This window comes from Urocitellus parryii, chromosome 4 (assembly GCF_045843805.1).
Source record: "Urocitellus parryii isolate mUroPar1 chromosome 4, mUroPar1.hap1, whole genome shotgun sequence".
In the NCBI taxonomy this organism is placed as follows: domain Eukaryota; kingdom Metazoa; phylum Chordata; class Mammalia; order Rodentia; family Sciuridae; genus Urocitellus; species Urocitellus parryii.
Window position 1 is genome coordinate 198,755,364 of NC_135534.1, and position 20,512 is coordinate 198,775,875.

The following is a 20,512-nucleotide window of genomic DNA, read 5'->3' on the forward strand; positions in this document are numbered from 1 at the left end:
TCAGAGATTAACACTATCAATATTTTGATATCTTATCTATATTTATAGATGGGATAACATTATGTGTAAGTTAAATCCTTTTTGCACATTACAAGCACCTTCCCATGGCATGAACATGTTTTCATGAGCATATTTCTCCTGAACATGCAGTATTTTGTATTCAGCCTGGACCAAAATGTAATTAACCATTTGTGCTCAGTTACCGCTCACATGGACTGTCGTTTGATTAAATACAGTCTAGCCATCTGTCCCATGAGTAATATGCTCTTTCCGAAGCATCACATGTCACAGCTACATTAGCTTTGGAGATCACTCTGGCCAGTGATATCATTTTGTTGTGTAAAACATAGACAACACAATATCCACTGTTTTAGCCACTTCGAAGTGTCCAATTCAGTGGTGTTTAGTAGATTTACAGTATCGGGTAACCACCATCACGATCCAGTTCCAGGACATTTTCACAATGATGTCATTTTAGAGAAGAACTTTAAACCCAGGTAGACAGGGACCACCCGTAGCACATGGTCCGGGGTGGTGACCTAGCATGGGCTGCCCTGATGATGGGGACCCCCACCTCCATGCTGAACAGGTTTTTCTGACAGCATGCCAGAGGACGTCCCCTCAGGAGTCCACCTGTGTCCCATCCTGCCCTAGAGCTGTACAGAACGAGTTTGTTTCCTCTTCTACCCTGTGGCATTTCACATTTCTTTCAAGGGTTTCTGCGTCTACTGAGGGCTACCAGTCCCCACCCTTCCTGAATCTCAACTAATAACCCCAGGACAAAAAGATGGCCACAGATGTCACGCTCCTGGATTCCAAACCACAATTCACAGGGAAGTGTTTTTATTCAACTGGAAGAATGCACTAAAGACATAGCTGATATATAAGAGGAAATAAAACAATGAGAAATGGTCTCTTTGCTGGAGATAATTGCAATTATCACATTGAGATCCAAGCCATCACAAATACTGAAAATCCTGTTTTTACTTAATAGCATTTTAATGGAAATGTCGGGCTTATGAAATAAAAGTGACTGGTAAAGAAAATATAAATCAAGCTTACTGGTCCTTTGGGATCGTTTTTTAAAAAATTGAATTTGGTATATCCTTGAATCATTAAAATAGGGGAAAGAATCCTGGGATGTTTTATCTGTTATCATTTTTCAAGTAAAATGGAATTCTTTTTTTTTCATTAAAACTCTTGTGAAAAACCACCTATCTCTATTTTGCCTGGAAAGCTTACTGTTAAAAATTGCCACCATTTATTGGGACCTACTCTATGTCACACATATTGTGCCGAGCCGTTTACCTCTATGCTAATTGGCTTCTCATGATGGTCCTATGAGATAGGTGGAAATGATTCCCATTTTGCAGATTAGGAATCCGAGGCCAAACAAGGGTAAATACCTGCCCAAACTCACACGACCAGTCACGGGCTCAGGATTTGTGGTTGGGACTGTCTGACTCCATGCCCCTCTTAGGCCCCTCTATCAGTTTACCATATCATGCTTATACTATTTGATTTAAATCAAACCAAATCTTTCTTATGTATGAACCGTATGCTTTCCCAGAAATTAACAAAGTCAGGAGGTAGATACGGATATGGTGAGGTCAAATTCTAGCTTCAGAGGGTTTGCTTGAATTCTCTCTTAACAGAAATAATGTCCATCTCCGTGCCATCAGTCATTTACCTAGGCATGAAAATATTCCCAAGCACTCCCACATCCCCAGGGTCTCCGGGTGAAGTGGACAGAGTCCTACCATCCAGAAGCATGGGACCAGGCACGGGGGGACGAGCACCTACTCAGAGACGACTTGGTAGAGCCACGACCAGGCAGCCAGCTCTCAGTCTCGTCTTTCAGGGAAATGCAGCTTGGCTTGGCGGTGCTGGGATGAGAATGTGGTAGATTTCGAGGAGTGGCAAGATCTGAACTGTGGGGAAGATGCCAGAGGAGAGTGGGAGAGTGGGCCATTTGGAGCTGGTCTAGATCAACCATTCAGAAGGTGTGGTTGCTGGACCAACTGAATCAGCTCCTCCTGAGACACTGTTGGACATGTCACTAGTGGGAATCAGCCCAGACCTACTGACTTAGCACCTGGTAGTGGGCGGGGCAACCTATTCCAGCAAGCCCTGCGTGTAGATCTGCCACGGGCTGGAGTCGAAGAACCGCTGGTCTAGGTGAAAGGAGAAGACACCTGAACTAGGGCACCTGCGCTGGCGTAGAGCCAGGGAGCTGACGCGGGAGACACTTCATATACAGATTTGGCAGCCTGGGCTGGAATGCAGGGATGAAAAAGCAGAGAACACCCTGGATTGTGCTCCTGGCAATTCTGTGGCTGGGCAGGACAGCCTGGTGGGCAGTGGTGCCTCGTGGCAGAGAAAGGTAAGCAGGCCCCTTCCCCTGCTATGTGGCCAAGATGTGTCCTTCTGTCACATCGATTTCGAACGTGCATGTTTCTTGTTGGCATTCCTGAAAGAAAATGCTAACCATGCGCCAAAGAAGTCCCTTAAATTAGGCCTGCAGCTAATTTAAAGAGTTGGAGGATGAAGTCACTAAAAATAAACGAAAGTACCATGTAGCCAAGCTCTGTCACTTGATAAATCTCTGCCGCGACAGAGGCTCCATTTGCTTGATGGGTGATGCTTTGCAATTTAAGGAAAAGGTGACAGACTATGAAACAAGAGTCCGGAGTTACCAAAGCAGGGAGAGAAGGACTTGAGAGGAACCGTCGTCTGACAGTCACATCCCTTAAAGCCCCAGACGATGCTGGGTGTGTTCCCACCGGTTCTTCGCGCAGTCGCCCTGCCTGCCCCGGACGCTCATCTGGCCTCACTAGACCACTTTTCTTAGCCCAGAGTAATGACAATGGCAACATAGCCCAATGGGGGCAGGTTGGCTGGCACTTCAGTGTGTGCCAGTACTGCAGCTAAAGTGGCATCCTAATACAGCCCTGAGGAGGAGGGGTTAGTAGCATTTCCATTCTATAGATGAGGAAACCAACGCCCAAGGAGACAGACCCACACGTTGTGGATCTAGGATAGAAACCCAGGCAGGTCGGCTCCAGGGTCCTTGTGTCTAACCACTGCATGATGCGGATTCCTCACACAGGGAGCCCAGGCACTGAGTACCTTGAGAGTTAGCTAGGTTACTTGTAACATCTCATTTTGTTCTTGGCCAAATGAGGTATTATAGGTTGAGCACTGCTAATCTAAAAATCCAAAATGAGAAGAAGTGTTCCAAAATCCACAACTTTTTGTGCACGGATATAATGCTACAAGTGGAAAACTCCAAACCTTGCAACTATTTCACGCACAAAACTTCTTAAATTATCGTATAAAATTTCCTTCAGGCTATGTGTGTAAGATGTACGTGGAACATAAATGGATTTTGTGTTTAGAATCAGGTCCCATCCCCAAGTATCTCATTAAGCATATGCAAATATTCCAAAATCTGAAAAAGAATTTGAAACCCAAAAACGTGTCTGGTTTTCAAGTATTTTGCATAAGGAATATTCAACCTGGGCAAATGACCCCATTTTACTGATGAGAAAAATTATTTCGGAGAGGTTAACCTACTTTCCAAAGGTCACTCAGCTTTTAAATTGGAACCCAGATCCGTTTGAGTTCAAAGTCTTGGTGCTTTCCACTTTATTACCTCAACTTGCAACTGTGCCTCCCAAGTTGCATAATTACAACTTCTCTGAACTCATTTTCTCCTTCCTCACAGTCATGGAGAGAAGTCTCTGACTCTTGTGGGGTGGTACCAAGCTGGGAGGGAGAAAGGAGGGGTTCTCTTGTAGACCATGCCCAACACAAAGTGGTAGCATTTTTAGGATCAAAAATACAGCCTTTTGATAGAGTACCAAGCTCCACCGGCAAGGGGGGCTTGTAAGTGACCTCACTGTGGCTTCCTGGGAGGGTCCAGTGCTCATCTGGATGGGCTGCTCTGTTTTGTTTGCCAAACAAAATCAATCTGTTACTTTACAGTGAGGGGTTCACATCAATCGCTGACACGGAATGTTTGTGGAATGCAAATTAGCCAAGGACCCCATGGCAACAGCAGCCAAGCAGGCCTCTGTCCTTGCGCAGAGAGGGATTTCAGGACACGGGCTTGGGGTTGCTATGTGAGCATCTTACCGTGAGGCCAGACAATGAAGTAGTGAAAGGACAAACGCGAGGACGTATTCTAATGCCCCAGCTCCCACAGACCCAGAAGTAGTGCCATTTCAGAGCGGGAGGGGCCTCGAGGGATCATGGGGCCCAGCCCTCTCATTTTACGGATGAAGGAACTGACAGCTCATTTTCAAAGACCTCCCAGGACGCTTCTTTCCGACAGGGCGCTCTCTGCCCAGCGTCTTAGCACACAGCAAGTGCCTTTCCTGCTGTCCCTTTTGCTCACTGTGGCGCAGAGCAAGGAACATTCTGTGCCTGCTGGCCAGGGAGGGACCCTGCTGGGTGGCTTCTCCCAACTGCCATCCAGGAGCTCCAGGTGGGTCAGTGCTCGGGCTCGGGAGTGGTGAGTCAAGGCATGGTTGGAATCCCAGCTCTGCTACTTGCTGTCTCGTTTTTCACTGGAACACAGAGAATGGTTCTTCAAACCACGAGCCGTCTTGCTCCTGTTGCTGGGCACAGTGGAGGAGGTTCCAGCCTCTCGGTGTGGCGTGCTGTGGTGGCCACCTGCCTCCTCCTCTGTGTTCCACACGCTCCCTCCTGCCGTGAACACGCTTTCCGGAATATGCCACAGGAAAAGCGCGCATCCTTCAAATCTCTTGGGAGTTCGTGTCACCTTTTCCAAGAGCTTCCTATCTTTTTTGGAGCAGAATCAAGGGCCCCTTTGTGTACAGCCCCCCACTCTTGTGCATCTTCATCTCCATCATCATCGTCAAGAAACTAAGAACTTGATCCATGTCTTGCACCATGCAAAGCCCGCAGGAAACATTATTTTCTTCATAGTAGTTATCACACTTGTCCGTAAATGGCTGTTTGTGTAACTGTCTGTGAAATGCCTGTTTCTTTCATTAGATAGAAAGTTCCAGAAGGGCAGGCACCACTATTGCTCGATTTAAGACTCTACCCGGAGCCTCAACACAGCTTCCTTGTCAATATATCTGACAAGGAAAAAGAGTCATCGTTTTTACGAGCTCTCACAACAGTCCAAAGAATGAGACGCCATTATTCATTTACAGTCATTTACATCTGGGAAAACTCAAGCTCAGAGAAGGCAACTCCACCAGGAGGCTGGGTTTGGATCAGGTGCCCTGTTTCCAGAGGCCACCTCTTTAACCCCTACACTGCCACACGTCCCTTCACTTCTGCTCGACAAGATAGGACCTTTCTTCTTCTTTTTCTCTCTCAGTGGCTGGGAAGAGCCTGTTTCTACTCTGGGAGAACAAAGATTTTCCTAGTGGCAACAGCAAGAGGCTCCGTGACAATTGTAATCAGCAGTTGTATTAGCCTGCTTTACCACCTCCAAAATTAGCAGAAAAGGCCAACTTGAGCTCTCTTTGTAAAGCTCTGCTAATGAAGGGATCCTTTTAATTACACACTCAGCACATGTCTGCAACACAAAACATTTCAGTGTTTAAACACAGTTCTGCACCAAAGTATAGGGCTGCGTCGGTGCAGGCGATGGGGGCGGGGAGCCGTGGGCAGAAGTTATCCTCGGCCTAGATTGTAATTTCTTCTTGGCATCCAATTTCATCTAAACCCAGTTCATTTTTTTTTTATAGTAATCCTAATTCTCTTTTGTAGGCTACGTACCCAATGTTCTATGTGATAATAATTCATGGGAACAAGAATAATAGTCACCCCGGATCCATCCCTTATTAACTGTATGGCCTTGGCGGAAGCCTTATTGCTCAGCCTCAGTTTCCCTTCTGTGAAATGGAGATAGACAATCACATGATGATATAAACAAGGGGTCAGCCTCCTGGCTAAAACATAGTACCCGTGAAAGAAAGGGTAGCTGTCACTGCTCAGTGGACACATTCATTGAGGGTCCACTCTGACATCAGGGGCAGCTGTAGCCCACTACCTCCAGGAAGAATTCACTGTCCCCTACAGCCCATGAATTTTTTTTTTTTCCTCAAAGAACTTAGGTCCTAAAAAAACTAGTTTAAAAAAATATATATTAGCTGATATATTAGGCATGCACATTAGCAACCAGGTCCGCGGAGAAAGTCTAACTTTTTCCTTTATGTCATTTGAATTCCCCTAACATACAGTTGTTGTCAAAATCCATTACAGTATTTAATTTCTCTTGTCACTGCACAAGTCCCCGAGCAGGTATCCCAGCTGCGTGCAGTGGTGTTTCTCACCGAAGTACTAAATGTTGAGTTACTGTGGTATGTTTTTAGATGATGTCTCCCTGGTGGCTCTGGATTTCTCGAGTTCAAGTACAAGGTCAAGGCAGGGCCGCAGAGCAGCAAGGGTTAGAGGGATTACGAATCAAGCAGGCCTGGGTTTTGGTTTTCATACTGTCAGTTACCATCTGAGTGACCTTGGGGAGGTACTTAACCTCTCTGGGCATCAGTTTCCTCATTGGCAAAGTGGTGCCGATGTCCAACCCACAGGGTTTTGGCAAGCACTAAAAGGAAGCCAGATGCAGCACTGGCTCTTTACAGTCTCACAGAGGAGGAGACACACAGACCCGGGCAAGAGGCTGATGCCCTCACCACTCCCTTCCCGAGGGACACCTTAAGGAGCAGCGTGACAGTGGCCAGATCTGCTGGACCTTGATTCCTTTTTCCCCCACAGTAACTTCCCTAGCATCCGTTCGAATAAGCAAGGGGTCAAATAAATTCACACCCACATTTGACCAAATTACCTGGTCCAGATTTCCATGCCAATGGGACTGGTGGACCTTGCCCCCCACAGGAGAAAGGAGCAGAGCCCACCCCTCCATTTCCCTCCTAATAAGCAGGAGCCAAGTCAGAGCTGCATCTTGCTTGGTTGTCATGGCAATGCCTAGTGACCTACCCCATCCTGCCAGACACACGGCCTGCCTGTGTGGGAGGGCAAGGCGTGGCGGTGGGAGGTGGCAGCGCAGGACGAGGCAGCCAGGTGCTCCACAGGTTCCCGAGAGGAGCATCTCACCTGTGTTTACAAAACACCACCACCACCACTGGCGAAAGGACTCTCCGCGCGGGATGCAGGAATTCATTTTTATTGTTCAGGTGATGATGAACAGATTCACAGCCCATGGTGAAGGCCAGCTCCAACCCAGAGAAGGAGCAGTTACTTCCTCATCCATGACACTCAGAGTCCGGTGAGGTCCACTGTGCCTCTCCAGGGGTGCCTGGCATCTGGGGAGACCTGGCTGATGGGATCCCCGCCACTGGCTGTGGCTCTGCGAACACTGCAGAGCAACCTCCCACCCCTCATCTGTCGCCCTCCCAACAGCAGCTGCAGAAGCAAAAGGCAGTGTTCCCATTTTGCAGGCAAAGAATTTGAGTGCTCTGAGAGGAGTCAATAAATATGGAAAGCTGACTTGGGTTATTTTCAAGTGTGCTCTCTGTCCCCAAAGGCCTTCACCTGGGACAGCACTGGAATTTTCTCCAACAGGTTCTCATCTTTCCTTCACTCTTCAGCTCTCTGTAGCTTTTAAAAGTCACCTTCTAAGTCCAACACCTGCCAGACAAATTCATCCAGATGTCCCACTTGCATCTCAGTGAGCTCAACATTCCAAGTTGAACACAATTTGTCCCCTGGAACCTGCTTCTCGCTGTTTCCATGTTGTTCTTGGCAACGTCATCCTTCTAGCCAGCCAAGCTCAAAACCCTGAAGTCAGCTCTGGCTTCTTCCCCTTCTTCACTCTGGTTTCTGGAGATTGCTCAGAAGCCTCCACGGTTCCTCTTCTACTCAGAGGCTCGGATTCAAGTGTTCTGGGGAGTCTGAGCAAGTGGGAAGTGGCCAGCAAGTGGCTGTGAGGACATGGGGCCTGGGCGCCTGCTGATGGCAACGCCTGCCTCCTTGGCGCATTCTCTCTCTGGATACTGACAGCCCCCCCCCCCCGAGGTTATCACTATTCCTAGTGTGATTCCCATCTTCCATACAAGACACTTTCCTTATGAGACCTAAGAGGGGTGACATGCTCTATCCAAGGTCATCCAGCTTAGAAATGGCAAAGACAGATTGTGAGTCCGGACTGGTCTGTCTGGAGAGCAGGAGCTCCCAGCCAGGACGCAGAGCTCCTTCCCACCCAGTCCTGAGTTTGCTGAAAGCAGGGGCCCTTGCATCTTGTTTGTATCTCGGCACAGCGACAGCAGGTCCGCCTCACGGTGTCTGATGAGACAGTGGCTGGACGGAGAGTTCCCGGGAAGTGTTAGCTCAGAGCCAGCCAGCCTGAATCCCTCACCCCCTGAGACCCTTCTCTCTGCGTGACCTTGGAGAAACAACTAGATAACAGCTAGGAGTGGGCTGAGTAGTGCCCCCGCCCACGCCAGCGTTAATCCCCAGACCTGTGAGTGTGACCTTATCTGAAAAGGGTCTTGGTGGATGTAATCAAGTTAAGAATCTTGAGATCATCCCGGATTTAGAGAGGGCCCTAAATCCAGTGACAGGTGTCCTCATAGAAGAGAAAGCCAGAGGGAGATCTGACGTCGACATACAGAGAAAAGGGCCATCTGAAGACAGAGACGGGTTGACTGATGCTGCCATAAGCCAAGGAACAAACTGGAGCCACCAAAAGCTGGAGGAAGGATTCTCCCCAACAGGATCAGAGGGAGTGTGGCCCTGCCCTGATCTTGATTTCAGACTCTGGCCTCCAGAACTGTGAGAAAATACATTTCTATGGCTTTCACAGAAATGCCTGATGACTTGTTATGGCAGCCTTAGGAGATTAATACAAGGTCTCAGTTTCCTCATCTTTGAAATGGGTAACCTCTGGGCCTTGCTCTGAGACAGCATAAGGGAAAGCCATTAGATAGAGCCGGGTAGACAGGAAGCCCTCAAAGAAAGAGAGTTGGACAGAACTAAAAGATTCTGAGTTGATTCCTTGAAGTTTCTCCCTGGGGCACACCTGGCCGACTGCCTCTGCCTGTACTCTCAGACTTGTTTAACTCTCAGACTGTTTAACTTCAGAACTGGCGTGCCAGAAGGAGGAGCCACAGGGAGTATCTCCTCTGAGCCCAGACGCAGGGACGAGCGGGCGGCCAGCAGAGACGTTTGAGGCCTTGCGAGGCTGGCCACTAAACGCTGGCCCATCTCCAGCCCCGAGATGATGAGCCCGTCACAGGGGGGTTTCACAAAACATCTGTTTCAGGAACAAGCCTGTTGTCTCAGGCAAGCTCTGGAGATGACAGTGAGCTTCTCCTGTACGCAGCCGCCACACGCTCACAGAAGCCAGGCATTTCTAAATGGGACCAATTTCTGAAGTGGCGGAAGCCCATCAAACTCTTCCAGAGCACATATCGCAGGTGGGAGGCCCAAGCAGTTTCCTTTGTGGCTGCAGACCTGAGGTGACAGTCCCCCTAGCTTACAGGGAGCCATCGGGGGTGGCTGGGGGTAGGGGTAGCGCTTTCTCTGAAATGGGTCCCTCTAAAGGTTATGCTTAATTCTGTAAGGAAGTCAGGTCCCCAGGCTTCATGCATATGGATGGCAGCCATGGTTGAATGATAACCTGCTATTTCTCTGCCCCGCGTTAATCGACTTTGGTTGGCTACTGAGTATTTGACTAGGAAACGCTATGCTAGCGCACATACCAATGATCCCCAGGATCCAAACACAGCTTTGTGCTGGATTTGACTCAATTCCGGTCTGAGATAAGAAAGCACGAGTGAACTGTCCCATGTGAGATGAGCAGACCGTGCCTTGGCATGAGATAGAGAGAGAGAGCCAGAAGGCAGATCCAACAGAGGAGAGAGCTGGGACACTTTCCTTCTAGTACTCTCACTGTCCTGGGGGGGAGGGGACACCAGTGAATCAGGAAGCTCCTGAAGAAAATACGCTGAAGGTTCCTGCCCCTTGGGCATCCACACGGAGCCCAGGTCTGTCTGCGTTCACAGGGCACTCTCTGCTCCCGTGCAGCTATCTGCCCTGCTCCTTGGGACTCAGGCCTGAGCTGCTCAGGGGCACCAGGAAGCCCTGGCCCTGCAGTGGGGGTCTGAGTGGGTCATACTTTCTGGAGCTTAGCTCCCCATTAGCCTACAGCTGCCCTGGCTGGGGAGGCTCTGCCGTTTATTCTGAGTGTCATCCAGGGGGTCACTGGCCTGTAGCCCTTGCCTCAGTCCCCCCTGGAATTCTTCGCATTCTGGACTGTGCCTAGCCCCAGAACCCTCACCGTCTCTAGCAGTCTGTCACTAGAGCCCCGTGGACCACGGGGTCTAGCCCATCTTGGCTGATAGAGAAGTTCTGGAGGCCAAATCTGCAGGGTACATCAGGCTGCGTCTATGGTCCATCTATGGTCCCAGTTCTCCCATGCTCCACACCTGCTCCCAGAAACAGACCAATGGGACCAGAGGATCCACACATTTAAAAAGAAAACAGCTTCAGGTTATAAAGACTGGCAAGTTCAAGGGCTTCATTTCATATGTGGACAAGAACTGAGCTCTGGAGATGGGATGGGATTTGTCCAAGGGGTCCTAGTTGAGTTTTAGGACTTAGGAAGACCCCAGGATTCCCAACTTCTGTGTGTTGAGAAAACATCTTGAGGTGTTTGATTCTAGGCCAACAGCAGCTCTTTACAGAGAGAGCCTGGTTAGATTTATCTCTGACCCCTGGCAGCAGCACAGGCTTGGCCCAGGACAGTGGCTCAGTAAACATCACGTGGACCTGAGTGAATCAGTCTCTTTTGTAAAATAAGTCAGACATGGACATGTTACTGAAGCCAGCACAGGGGTCTAATTTCAGGGTTCTGCGAACAGCTTACCTACCAGCAAGTGCTGTTTCTGCCTGTAAAATGGAGTGGGAGTAGAGAAGGAAGTAGATGAGGATATCCTGTCACTGTGTTAATTTTCTCCTTGCATAACCGAGACCCTGTGTCCACAAAACAATAGCAGATATTTACCGGCGCTGTGGCATGCAGGCCCCGCCCTAGGGCCCTGGCACATTGGTTCTGTCAATTTTGGTCCTCAACCCCACCAGGCAGGCTTTACCAGCCCTTCTTTGTAGGTGGAAACTGAGGCACAGGCCTGAAGGGGCTTGCCCAAGCTCACATAGTTCAAAGGTGCTGCAGCCTCGGTTTCACCTCGGGTCGGAAGTGCTTTGCCTGAGCCGCTTGTTCTGGCGTGAGAAGAGGAGAAAGAACTAACATGTCTCAAGGGTTTGCTTCGTGCCAGGCATTGGAGGGCCAGGGATGCTTTGCCTCCTGTCCAGCCCTGTGAGGTTTCGCAGTGAAGCAAATAGGCCTAGTAAGTTTCCTAGGTGATCCAAAGCCAGGTAGAGACAGAGAGGGCCCAGAAGAAGGGGCAAAACACAGGGAGAGCTCTGGAGCCTGGCTGGACTTGCCATCTGGCCGACTTGGGTCACTTGCTTAGAAATTTCAAAAAAATTTTGATAATCCAGGGGCTGAGGATGTAACTCAGTGGTTGAGCACTTGTCTAGCAGCCATGAGGCCACGGGTTTGATCCCAGACCCACAAAAAATAAACAGAATAACACAAGGTAAAAATAAAACTGATAAACCATGCACAACATAAAATCAATCATTTCACCTTTTTGAAGAGTGGAATTCATTTGTGGTCGTGTGGCCATCACCATCAACCAGCCCCAGAACTTTTCCATCTTCCCATATGGAACCCCTCCCCCTGTTAACACTAACCCCTGTTCCTTCATCAGTTCCTGTAGCCATCATCCTCCCTTCTGTCCCTCAGGCCTGGCTGCTCCAGACGCCCAGGTGGAGTCAGAGTTTGGTCTTCAGTGTCTGACTCACTCCACTTAGCATAAAACCTAAGCCTCCAGCCTTGTCCTCTGATTCCAAGGAGGGACTTGCCAACGCCCCCATCTCCCTTGCCTCCTGCAGTGTCTGGGTCAGAAACCAGAGAGAAGAGATCATTCTCTCTCCTCTCACAGGGACTGAGTCTCCAAGTTCTGTTCCTCCTGTTACCTAGTTCACCTGGGTCTCTGCCATCACCTGTCACCTCACTGCATCTCAAAAGCCTTTGCAAGTCTCATGGCTTTCAGTGTCCCCTTCCAACTCGTCATGCATGTCACAACCCAAGAGCAGATCTGACCTTGTCACTCTCAGCCTCCCCTATCCCTGGCACATTCCCTCATTTCTTTCAAGTATTTGTCCAGATGTCCTGTTCTCAGTCAGGCTACCCCTGAGCATTCTGTCAATGGTGGCAAACCACACTCTCCCGAATTCCAGAGGCTACTCCTTGTTCCGGCTTTCTCTGCAGCACTCATTACCATGTATCATAGCAAAGTCATCCCTCTGGACCTGTGAGGGACTGGTTCCAGGACCCCCCATGGGTGCCAAAGTCCTTGGAAGCTCAAGTCCCTTACATAAAGCAGCATGATGTTTGCATACAACCTGCACAATCCTCCCGTGTTCTTTAAGTCATCTCTAATACTTATGCAAACGCTACCTAAATAGCTGCTATACAGATAGGTTAGGAAGTAATGACAAGAAAACCAGTATGTGCACGTGCAGTACAGATGTGCACCCTGCCCCCTGTAGTTTTGTTCTGTGGCTTGTTCTGTGGTCTGTGGATGCAGACCCTGGGAATAGGGCGGCTGTATAGATTTTATGCGTTTGTTTTGTTTATGTCCATCTTCTGCCCTCTCACCCTCCAATGCCCTCCCTAATGTCAGTTCCCCAAGGCAGGGATTTTACAAGTGTTCCCTGGGGGTCCCCAGTCCTAGCACACAGTGAGCACTCAATAAATATGGGTTGAGCTCATGTGCGCACCGATGACTGGCTCCTCTGCCTGTAGGACAAAGCCTCAGCTCTGGCCTGGCTGGGCCTTCCCTTGCTCTGGTTCTGGGTCCTTCTCCAGCCTCACCTTCTACCACATTCCCATTTAGGCTCCAACCAGATTATTCGGATTGCCAAGTTCACTACCCCTGGGCCTCTGCACATGCTGTGCCTCTGCCTGGATACCACTCCTCCCACTATGCTCCTCCCTTCTGCTGGTTTGGGGGGCTTCCTTTGCTAGACTCCCATGATACCCTGTTTTTGCCCCTTTTTGAGTTTTTTTTTTCACACACTATATTATAAATGCCCCTTTCTAGACATTTCTTGGCTGTCATCTCCACCGGGGCAGGATGATCTTGCTGGATCTCAGCTCCTCGGTGCCTGCACTGAACATACTGTACATGCACAGAAAATTTCTATGGAAAAATGAGTGAACTTTATGAGTCTCACCTGCTTTACCTTAAAACAATGGCAATGCTGCTCCTGCAGGGTGGCAGGAAGACTAGAGATAACACACAGCATGTGTAACCCCTGCCACCGTGCCCGGCTCAGCGCAGGCACAACACCTAGTGGTCTGTGTTGGCACTCAGGTGCAATGGAGGGATGGCGGAGGAGATGTTTCCTTTGTTCTAAACCCATCGACTGAAGTCCTTCTGTCATCAGTCAACTCTGGGGGCCACGCCCGTCAGCATCAGCAATAAAGAGACTTCCTGTCCTTTCCTGTCTTATTCATCACATTTTTGGCAGCCTGCCCACTGCCTACAAAAAACATCCAAGTCCAGTCTCTTCCCAGAATTGACTATATTTATAATCATCATGTCATGGGATTGAGAACATCCAGGGACCTTGGGGATGAGCTTTCCTGATCCCTCATTTTATCCCTAAGGACATAGGTTCAGAGAGGTTGACTGACTTGCTTAGGTTACACAGCTAGTTAGCAATTTCACTTTGTCTTTCCTTGATGCATAATTTCAGTTCTCTCTGGTTGAACCTGTTGGACCCTAAAGGATTTCAGGGTTTAGTCTAAAACTCCCTTGGGCTAAATCCTGACCATTAGCATCACCATACAAATAGTTGAAGATGGAGAGACACCTTCTAGAGGTGACCCTCAATTCTCCTGTTCTCACTGACACCTGAATGAATAGTCTGCTATCAGCCCGGGGGTGGCCATGCCTCGCTACAGCCACTGCCATGCCCCATGGAGGAGGAGCGAATATTTCTGCCTGCCCTAAAGTGGGGTCCCCTTGGCTGTGGGCACAGGGGGCTTTGTGGGCTGCTCTGAGTGCGGAAGTCAGTACAGGAGCAATGCAGGGCCTGGACCCCAGGGAAACTGTAGAGGGATCCAAGGAGTCAAGTGAGGGGTGGCCTTGCTGGAAGGGGACCCAGAACTTGCTCCTACTGGGAAGAGAGCTGTGAGTCATCAGCCACTTCCAGCAGACTAATTCACAACCTCTGGTCCCAGAGGAAATCATTACTCCTAATTATTATTATTAGGCATAATGACTAATTAGTAAAAATAGCTACCATTTACTGAGTGCCAACTTAAGCCTGCCTCTTAATGCATATTATTTCTTTTTTTCCTGTTTTACACTCTAAAGCTTATTCTCTATTTTCCTAATTATAAAGTCAATATGTGTTCATGAAAAAAATATTTAAAGGTTCCAAAAGGCAGAAAGGGGAGCAAAAATCACCATTTGGTTCATAGGGAAACATTGTTACAGCCATTATTAACATATTGATATTTTATTTCTAGAATTTCCTGTCTCTCCTAGTTAGTGTGTGTGCATGTAGTAAGTGAGATTTAACATAGTTGTGGTCACACCTGTATGAAACTCTCACAATGATCCTAGGAGTTGGGCATTATTATCTCCATTTCACAGATAAGGAACCTGAGGCTCAGAGAGGGTGAAGTTACACAGCAGGTGAATGGCTGGACAGGGTCTCAGGTCAGGCCCTTCTGTTGAGACACATCCTTTACCCACTGTGCCATGTTCCTTCCCGTTCAGCAAGGATGAACTGGAGAGGTTTTGATTACATCTCTACTTCTGCTGCCCTGTGCCTCTGCTTAGGCCTGCTGGCCTGCACCCTGCTGAGCCATGCATAAAGGAGAGGAAGGTTATCCCAGCTACATCTACTCCAGTACTGGCCAGTACCTGACTATGGGAAGCCTCGAAAGCTTAAGCTTCAGTGAAGATATTCTGTCAGAATCTGGTGAGAATCTGTATTTTCTGTCCATATAGATATCTGGAAAGCTGAAATCAGAAAGCATAATGAACCGTTGTTTTTTTGTTTGTTTGTTTTTTGCAAACTGTTTTGTACAAGACAGATACAAGTTAAGTTCTACAGAAGGGCGGCTGGAAGACTGACTGCCTGTGGCTGACCTGCAAAATCTAGGAAGGGCTGGGGCACAATGAACCACCCCTGTGGGAGCGCAGAGAGGACTCAGAGTCTTGTCCAATGTTTGAACAAGCCATAGGAACTAAACATCTTTACATTGGCACCAATCAGATCAACAGGTGACACTGTATGACAAGCACTGGGCACGAGGGATATAAAAGATATAAGACAGTGTCCTGATCGCAAGGAGCTTATGGAATAAAGCAGAGAGGTTCCTAAAAGGGAAGTTATATAGGATGGGATGTAATGAGGGGTGAGACAGCCACAAAACCTTAAAAAAATAAAACAAACCCCAGGAGGTTGGATCCCTAAAACCTTAAGATGGAAGACTTCATGGTTGAGAAGAAAGAGCAGGGCCAGGTAGAAGACCAAGGTCAGGAACAAAGTGTTAAAGTCTTTACTACGGTCCTGCATTCATCGAAACAAAATAATAAAGATGAAAGACTAAATAAAGATATGACTTATCTTCAGCTTATAACTCTTAAGTTTAGTAACAGTAGGTTGGTCACTGTGCTCCCTGGACAGTGTTTAGGCCCTTTCTCTTTTGCAGTCTGATCAAGCTCTCTGGAAAATGTTTTGCTTTGTTGCAGATAATGTGCACAACGAAGCATGTGTGTGGTTTCGTGGCGCTTCACCACACATCTCCACTGAACGATCAGGGGTTGTTAAAATCTGGCTCCAGACCTTATCAGAGACCCAGAGGGCAGGGAATACTGGGAGAGAAGGGAATGCTGGGAGTGCAGGGGGAGTGGGGAATGCTGGGAGTGCAGGGGGAGCGGGGAATGCTGGGAGAGCGGGGCATGCTGGGAGTGCAGGGGGAGCGGGGAATGCTGGGAGTGCAGGGGGAGCGGGGAATGCTGGGAGAGCGGGGCATGCTGGGAGTGCAGGGGGAGTGGGGAATGCTGGGAGTGCAGGGGGAGCGGGGCATGCTGGGAGTGCAGGGGGAGCAGGGAATGCTGGGAGTGCCCCTGCTTGTCAGTGCTGCACAGAGATGGTTTTCCTCCCTTGCCTACCATACTCACCTGCCCCCTTACCACGGCCCGGTGGCCTTGGCCCCACATTTCTTACTCTGGGCCCAGGAACCCGGCCCATCTGCCTATCTTGCCCCATCATTTGCCCTTCTCCAGACAGGCTGAGGGTCAGTTCCAAAGCCCAGGCCCTGAACTGCGCTGAGCACCCCTCCCTGGCAGCCTGAGGACCAGCCTCCGCAGCCATGCCCTTTGCAGCTTCTCTCCTCCCTTCCCCAAACTCAGGTCCTTCTTTTTCTAATTATTCCTCAAAGGAGTGACATTGGGGATGTGAGAACAGAAATGCTGTTCTTCCCTACGTCTTCTTCCCACGTCTTCCCTACCAAACGGTTCACAAAGGCCTGCATGGGGAAATCTGTGGAAACCTGACCTTCACCAGGGGCTTGGGGCGGATGAGCATGACTGCGCAGCTGAAGAGGCCGTAGAGGAGGAGGCCTGGAGATGATCGTCAAGGGGGACAGTGTTCCTGCTGGGCCAGGGATGGGACAGTGCCTGAGTGTGATGGGCGCCCAAGCTGAAGGAAAAGCACGGACAGAGGATCAGAGGCTCCGAACCGCTGGCTGGGAGTCACGGCTGGGTCTTCTGTTTACCCTACCGCACCAAAGGAGCTTTGGAAAGTAAATGTCAACCAAGTACCTATTCGACAGATTTAATTCAGGCCGTAATAATTCAAGTTTCACCCAACAGTCTAGAAGCGAATGGACTTATTAAGGAAACCTGTATAACTAAGAATGTCAGAATGTCATGCACACACAGGAAAATATAAAGAGGGAGTTCCTTGAAAGTCAGGGTTTGACTAACCCACCATGGACAGGTGAGTGTACTTTGAGTTTTCTCCAGGAATGGAAAACAAAACAAAGCAACAGCAAAAAACCAACCCATACTGGTTTTCTACTTAGCTGATATCCATTGAGTATTTTCAGGTCTTCACAATTAACCCTGTCAGGCAGAAAATGGGCCCAGTCAGCTTAACCACCTTCCCTGAGGTCACACAGCCAGCACATGGAAGAGCTGGGGTTCAAGCTAAGCAGCCAGAGCCTGTTTTTCACCCACCCTGAACTGTGGTCACTCTGCAGGCTCAGTCCTGTCATTTTTCTTTCTCCTCCAGTGGCCCAGCCTTCTCAGAGTATCACCATCATCTCTGTGATGGCCCCAAATGATTTTCCTAGCTTCCACCAGGCTTTCAGCCCACGATTTACAAACCCTTTCAACAATTTGGACAGTCCCCCGCCACTGTGCTCCCAAACACACACACTTGCAGTCTAAGTCTCCAGCTACCCCTGCATGGTGGTCTCCCTTCAGAAGCTCCTAAAGGTGCTTCATCAGGGAGGTGGTCTATGCCATGTCCCCATTCCAGTCCCCTCCCTGGGCACTCTAGCTTCCTCCTAGTCTCCCTGTGCCCTGCATAGCCTCTGTGGTCATGCTTTTCACCACATCTTCCCTACCCAATGCAGATTGTTTTTTCTTTCCCTTCCCCCTCCTCTCCCCTCTCCTGTCCTCTGCAGTGGTAGGATTTGAAGTACGCAAGGATCTTATCCATCCTGTCACACAGCTTCCCAGTGTCCTCTGTGTCCTCCAAGGGGTAGGGCATGGCAGGCTGCCTGGACAGGGCCCATAGTGGGAGAGGTCAGTCCACGGGAGAGGCAGGTACAGGTTTGAACCTCACCCAATGTGTCCCATGTGTCCTCGAGGAGCATGGTAAGAGGTGTGTCCAGCGAGCTGCTAGGCAGGGAAGGAGCCCTGTACCCCTTTCCTCTGGGTCCACATGCCTGCTCTTTCTGCTGGGTGCTTTTCTTTGCCTAGTCTGGGAAGCCTTGAGCACCCTGACAGTCTTGTCATTGCAAGGGTGCCTCTCCTGCTCCACAAGCCCCCGTGCCTGTCAGACCTGAGTCGGCATCAGAGGACACACTGGCATCGCAGGCCCCCTGCTCTAGCCCTCCTTGAACTTGCCAGGCACAGTCTCCCCGAGGCCTCTGCACTGGCCAGTCCCTCTGCCTGAGGCTCCTCCTCCCTTGCCTTGCTCTCTTCTCCTCTGGGACGTTACTCAATGCTGCCTTCCCTGACCCCGACACTCTGTATGCCCTTCCCTGCTTTCTTTCCCCACCACAGTACTTATTACCTCCTAACTCACTGAATATTTTAATTATTTTTCTTTCTCCATTTTTCTCCTTCCCCATATTCCACTACTACCAGAGTGTGTTCCATGAGACTTGGGATTATGACCATTCTGTTCACTGATACATTCCCAGAAACTAATGTGTCAAGTGCACATCATTTGCTCCATAAATATATGTTGAATTAATTAAAACATCTGGCTTATATCCAGGTGCAGAGGTGCATGACTGGAATCCCAGCCACTGGGGAAGGTGAGGCAGGAGGATTGCTGAGGCCAGCCTCAGCAACACAGTGAGGCCCTGTCTCAAAATAACAAATCAAAAGGGCTGAGGATGTGGCTTAGTGGTCCAGCACCGCTGGGTTCAATCCCCAGTACCAAAAAAAAAAAGGGGGGGTTGTTTATAAATATCTATTCAGAGTTTGGTGTTGTGCACTTTTTTACCCCATCAATAACCCATTGAGATAGACACTATTTCCCCTACTCTATGGAGGAAGAAAGCCAATGAGTACTGTGGGCAGTCCAAGTTCCTATACCCAGTCTGTGGAATTTGAACCCAGGACAGCCTGCCTCTCAAGCCTGTGTTTATCAAGCTCCCCACATGGCAGAAGGTGCTTCCTAATGGTCTGAACAGCCTCTCGTGCTAAATTTAGCATTTAACTGGAGCACTTGCCTTTAGTAAGGCTCTGTCCCTCCTGGGTCTACAGGGCCTATCCTTTTCTGCTTCTCTTGAATGCGGTTCACAGGGGTGAAGATTCTCCACCCCGGTTGTTTCCTCCAGGGACCTGAAGCTCTGGCTTCTGGATACTGTTGCTGCTGCTGCTGAAGAGCAGCCGCCAGTCCACCTCTCACAATGCTGAGGACGGCTGTCTTCTGATGTCTGCTTATATGATCCTTTTTTTGTCCTTGCTATTTAGCAGCTTCACAATGGTGTGTCACCTGTGGGTTTCTTCTCATTTATTTTGTATGGGATTCAGTAGGCTTTCTGAATCTGGTAATTGATGTCTTCCATATCTAATTCTCAGGAGAAAATTCTCATCCTTAATTTGCTTGACTCTCACCTCTCTGCATTCTTTCTTTCTTTCTTTCTTTCTTTTCTTTTTTTTTTTTTTGGTACCAGAGATTGAACCCAAGGGCACTCAACCACTGAGCCACAACCCCAGCCCTTTTAAATTTTTATTTAGACACAGAGTCTCGCTAAGTTGCTTAGAGCCTCCCTAAGTTGCTGAGGTTGGCTGTGAACCTATGATCCTCCTGCCTCCACCTCCCCAGCCACTGGGATTACAGGCATGTGCCACCATATCCAGCTCTCTGAATTCTTTCTACTACCAGTTTCTGGAACGTCTACAGAATGTATGTTAGCTCTCTTACTCTATCTTCTACATCTTAACACTCCCATTCTATTTTCTGTTCCTTATTTATTATCTGCATTAAATTCTGGATCATTTCTTCAAATGTATCTTCAGTTGTCTATCAGTTGTCTAATTTCTTTATAGCTGGGTCTACTGTGGTATTAAATCCATCCTTCTGAATTTCTATTTAAATTATTTTTAAAATCTGCCTGATCATTTTCTTTTATACCAATTTTGCTAATGGTTTTATTTTTGATACTCTTATTTCTATAAGGAATTAAACATATTTATTGTATACCATATAAATAATAATTTGAATATTCATAGTCATTATGAAACTGATTCTAAATTTTGTCATTTTCTCCTTATTCTTACTTGTGTGGTTTATTTTCCTTTTTTTTTTTTTTAGTTTCCCCACTATAAACCTGTGTTCTTTGGATCTTTATTGGTTGGAATTTTTTTAAAAAAAATTTTTAGTTGTCAGTGAACCTTATTTTATTTGTATGTGGTGCTGAGAATTGAACCCAGTGCCTCACACGTGCTAGGCAAGTGCGCTACCACTGAGCCACAACCCCAGCCCAATTGGTTGGAATTTTTGAGTCCTGGATTTAAAGTTCATTCTGTCAGAGAAGAGCTGTTTGCTTCTACCGTATGCCAAAGACCTAGGACACCTTTAAACTCAATTGTAAGTTTTCTGCTTTTCAAGACATGTGAATTCCAACCCAAAACCTTCATGAGTGGGCACATGGTTCTTGAGGAGTGGCTGT

At 48.4% G+C, this 20,512-nt stretch overlaps 1 protein-coding gene across 3 annotated transcripts in view; it reads right to left on the bottom strand.

Moving 5' to 3' along the window:
* The window catches only part of Ttll11 (tubulin tyrosine ligase like 11), a 238,071-nt gene that overhangs the window by 54,736 nt on the left and 162,823 nt on the right, over nucleotides 1-20,512 (bottom strand). The window contains exon 7 of one of the 3 annotated variants that reach the window (XM_077797090.1): nucleotides 15,009-15,107. The exons of the other annotated variants lie outside the window; for them this stretch is intronic. Coding sequence (XP_077653216.1) covers nucleotides 15,009-15,107 — 99 coding nt within the window. The remainder of the gene's footprint in view (nucleotides 1-15,008; nucleotides 15,108-20,512) is intronic. 3 annotated transcript variants of the gene reach the window in all.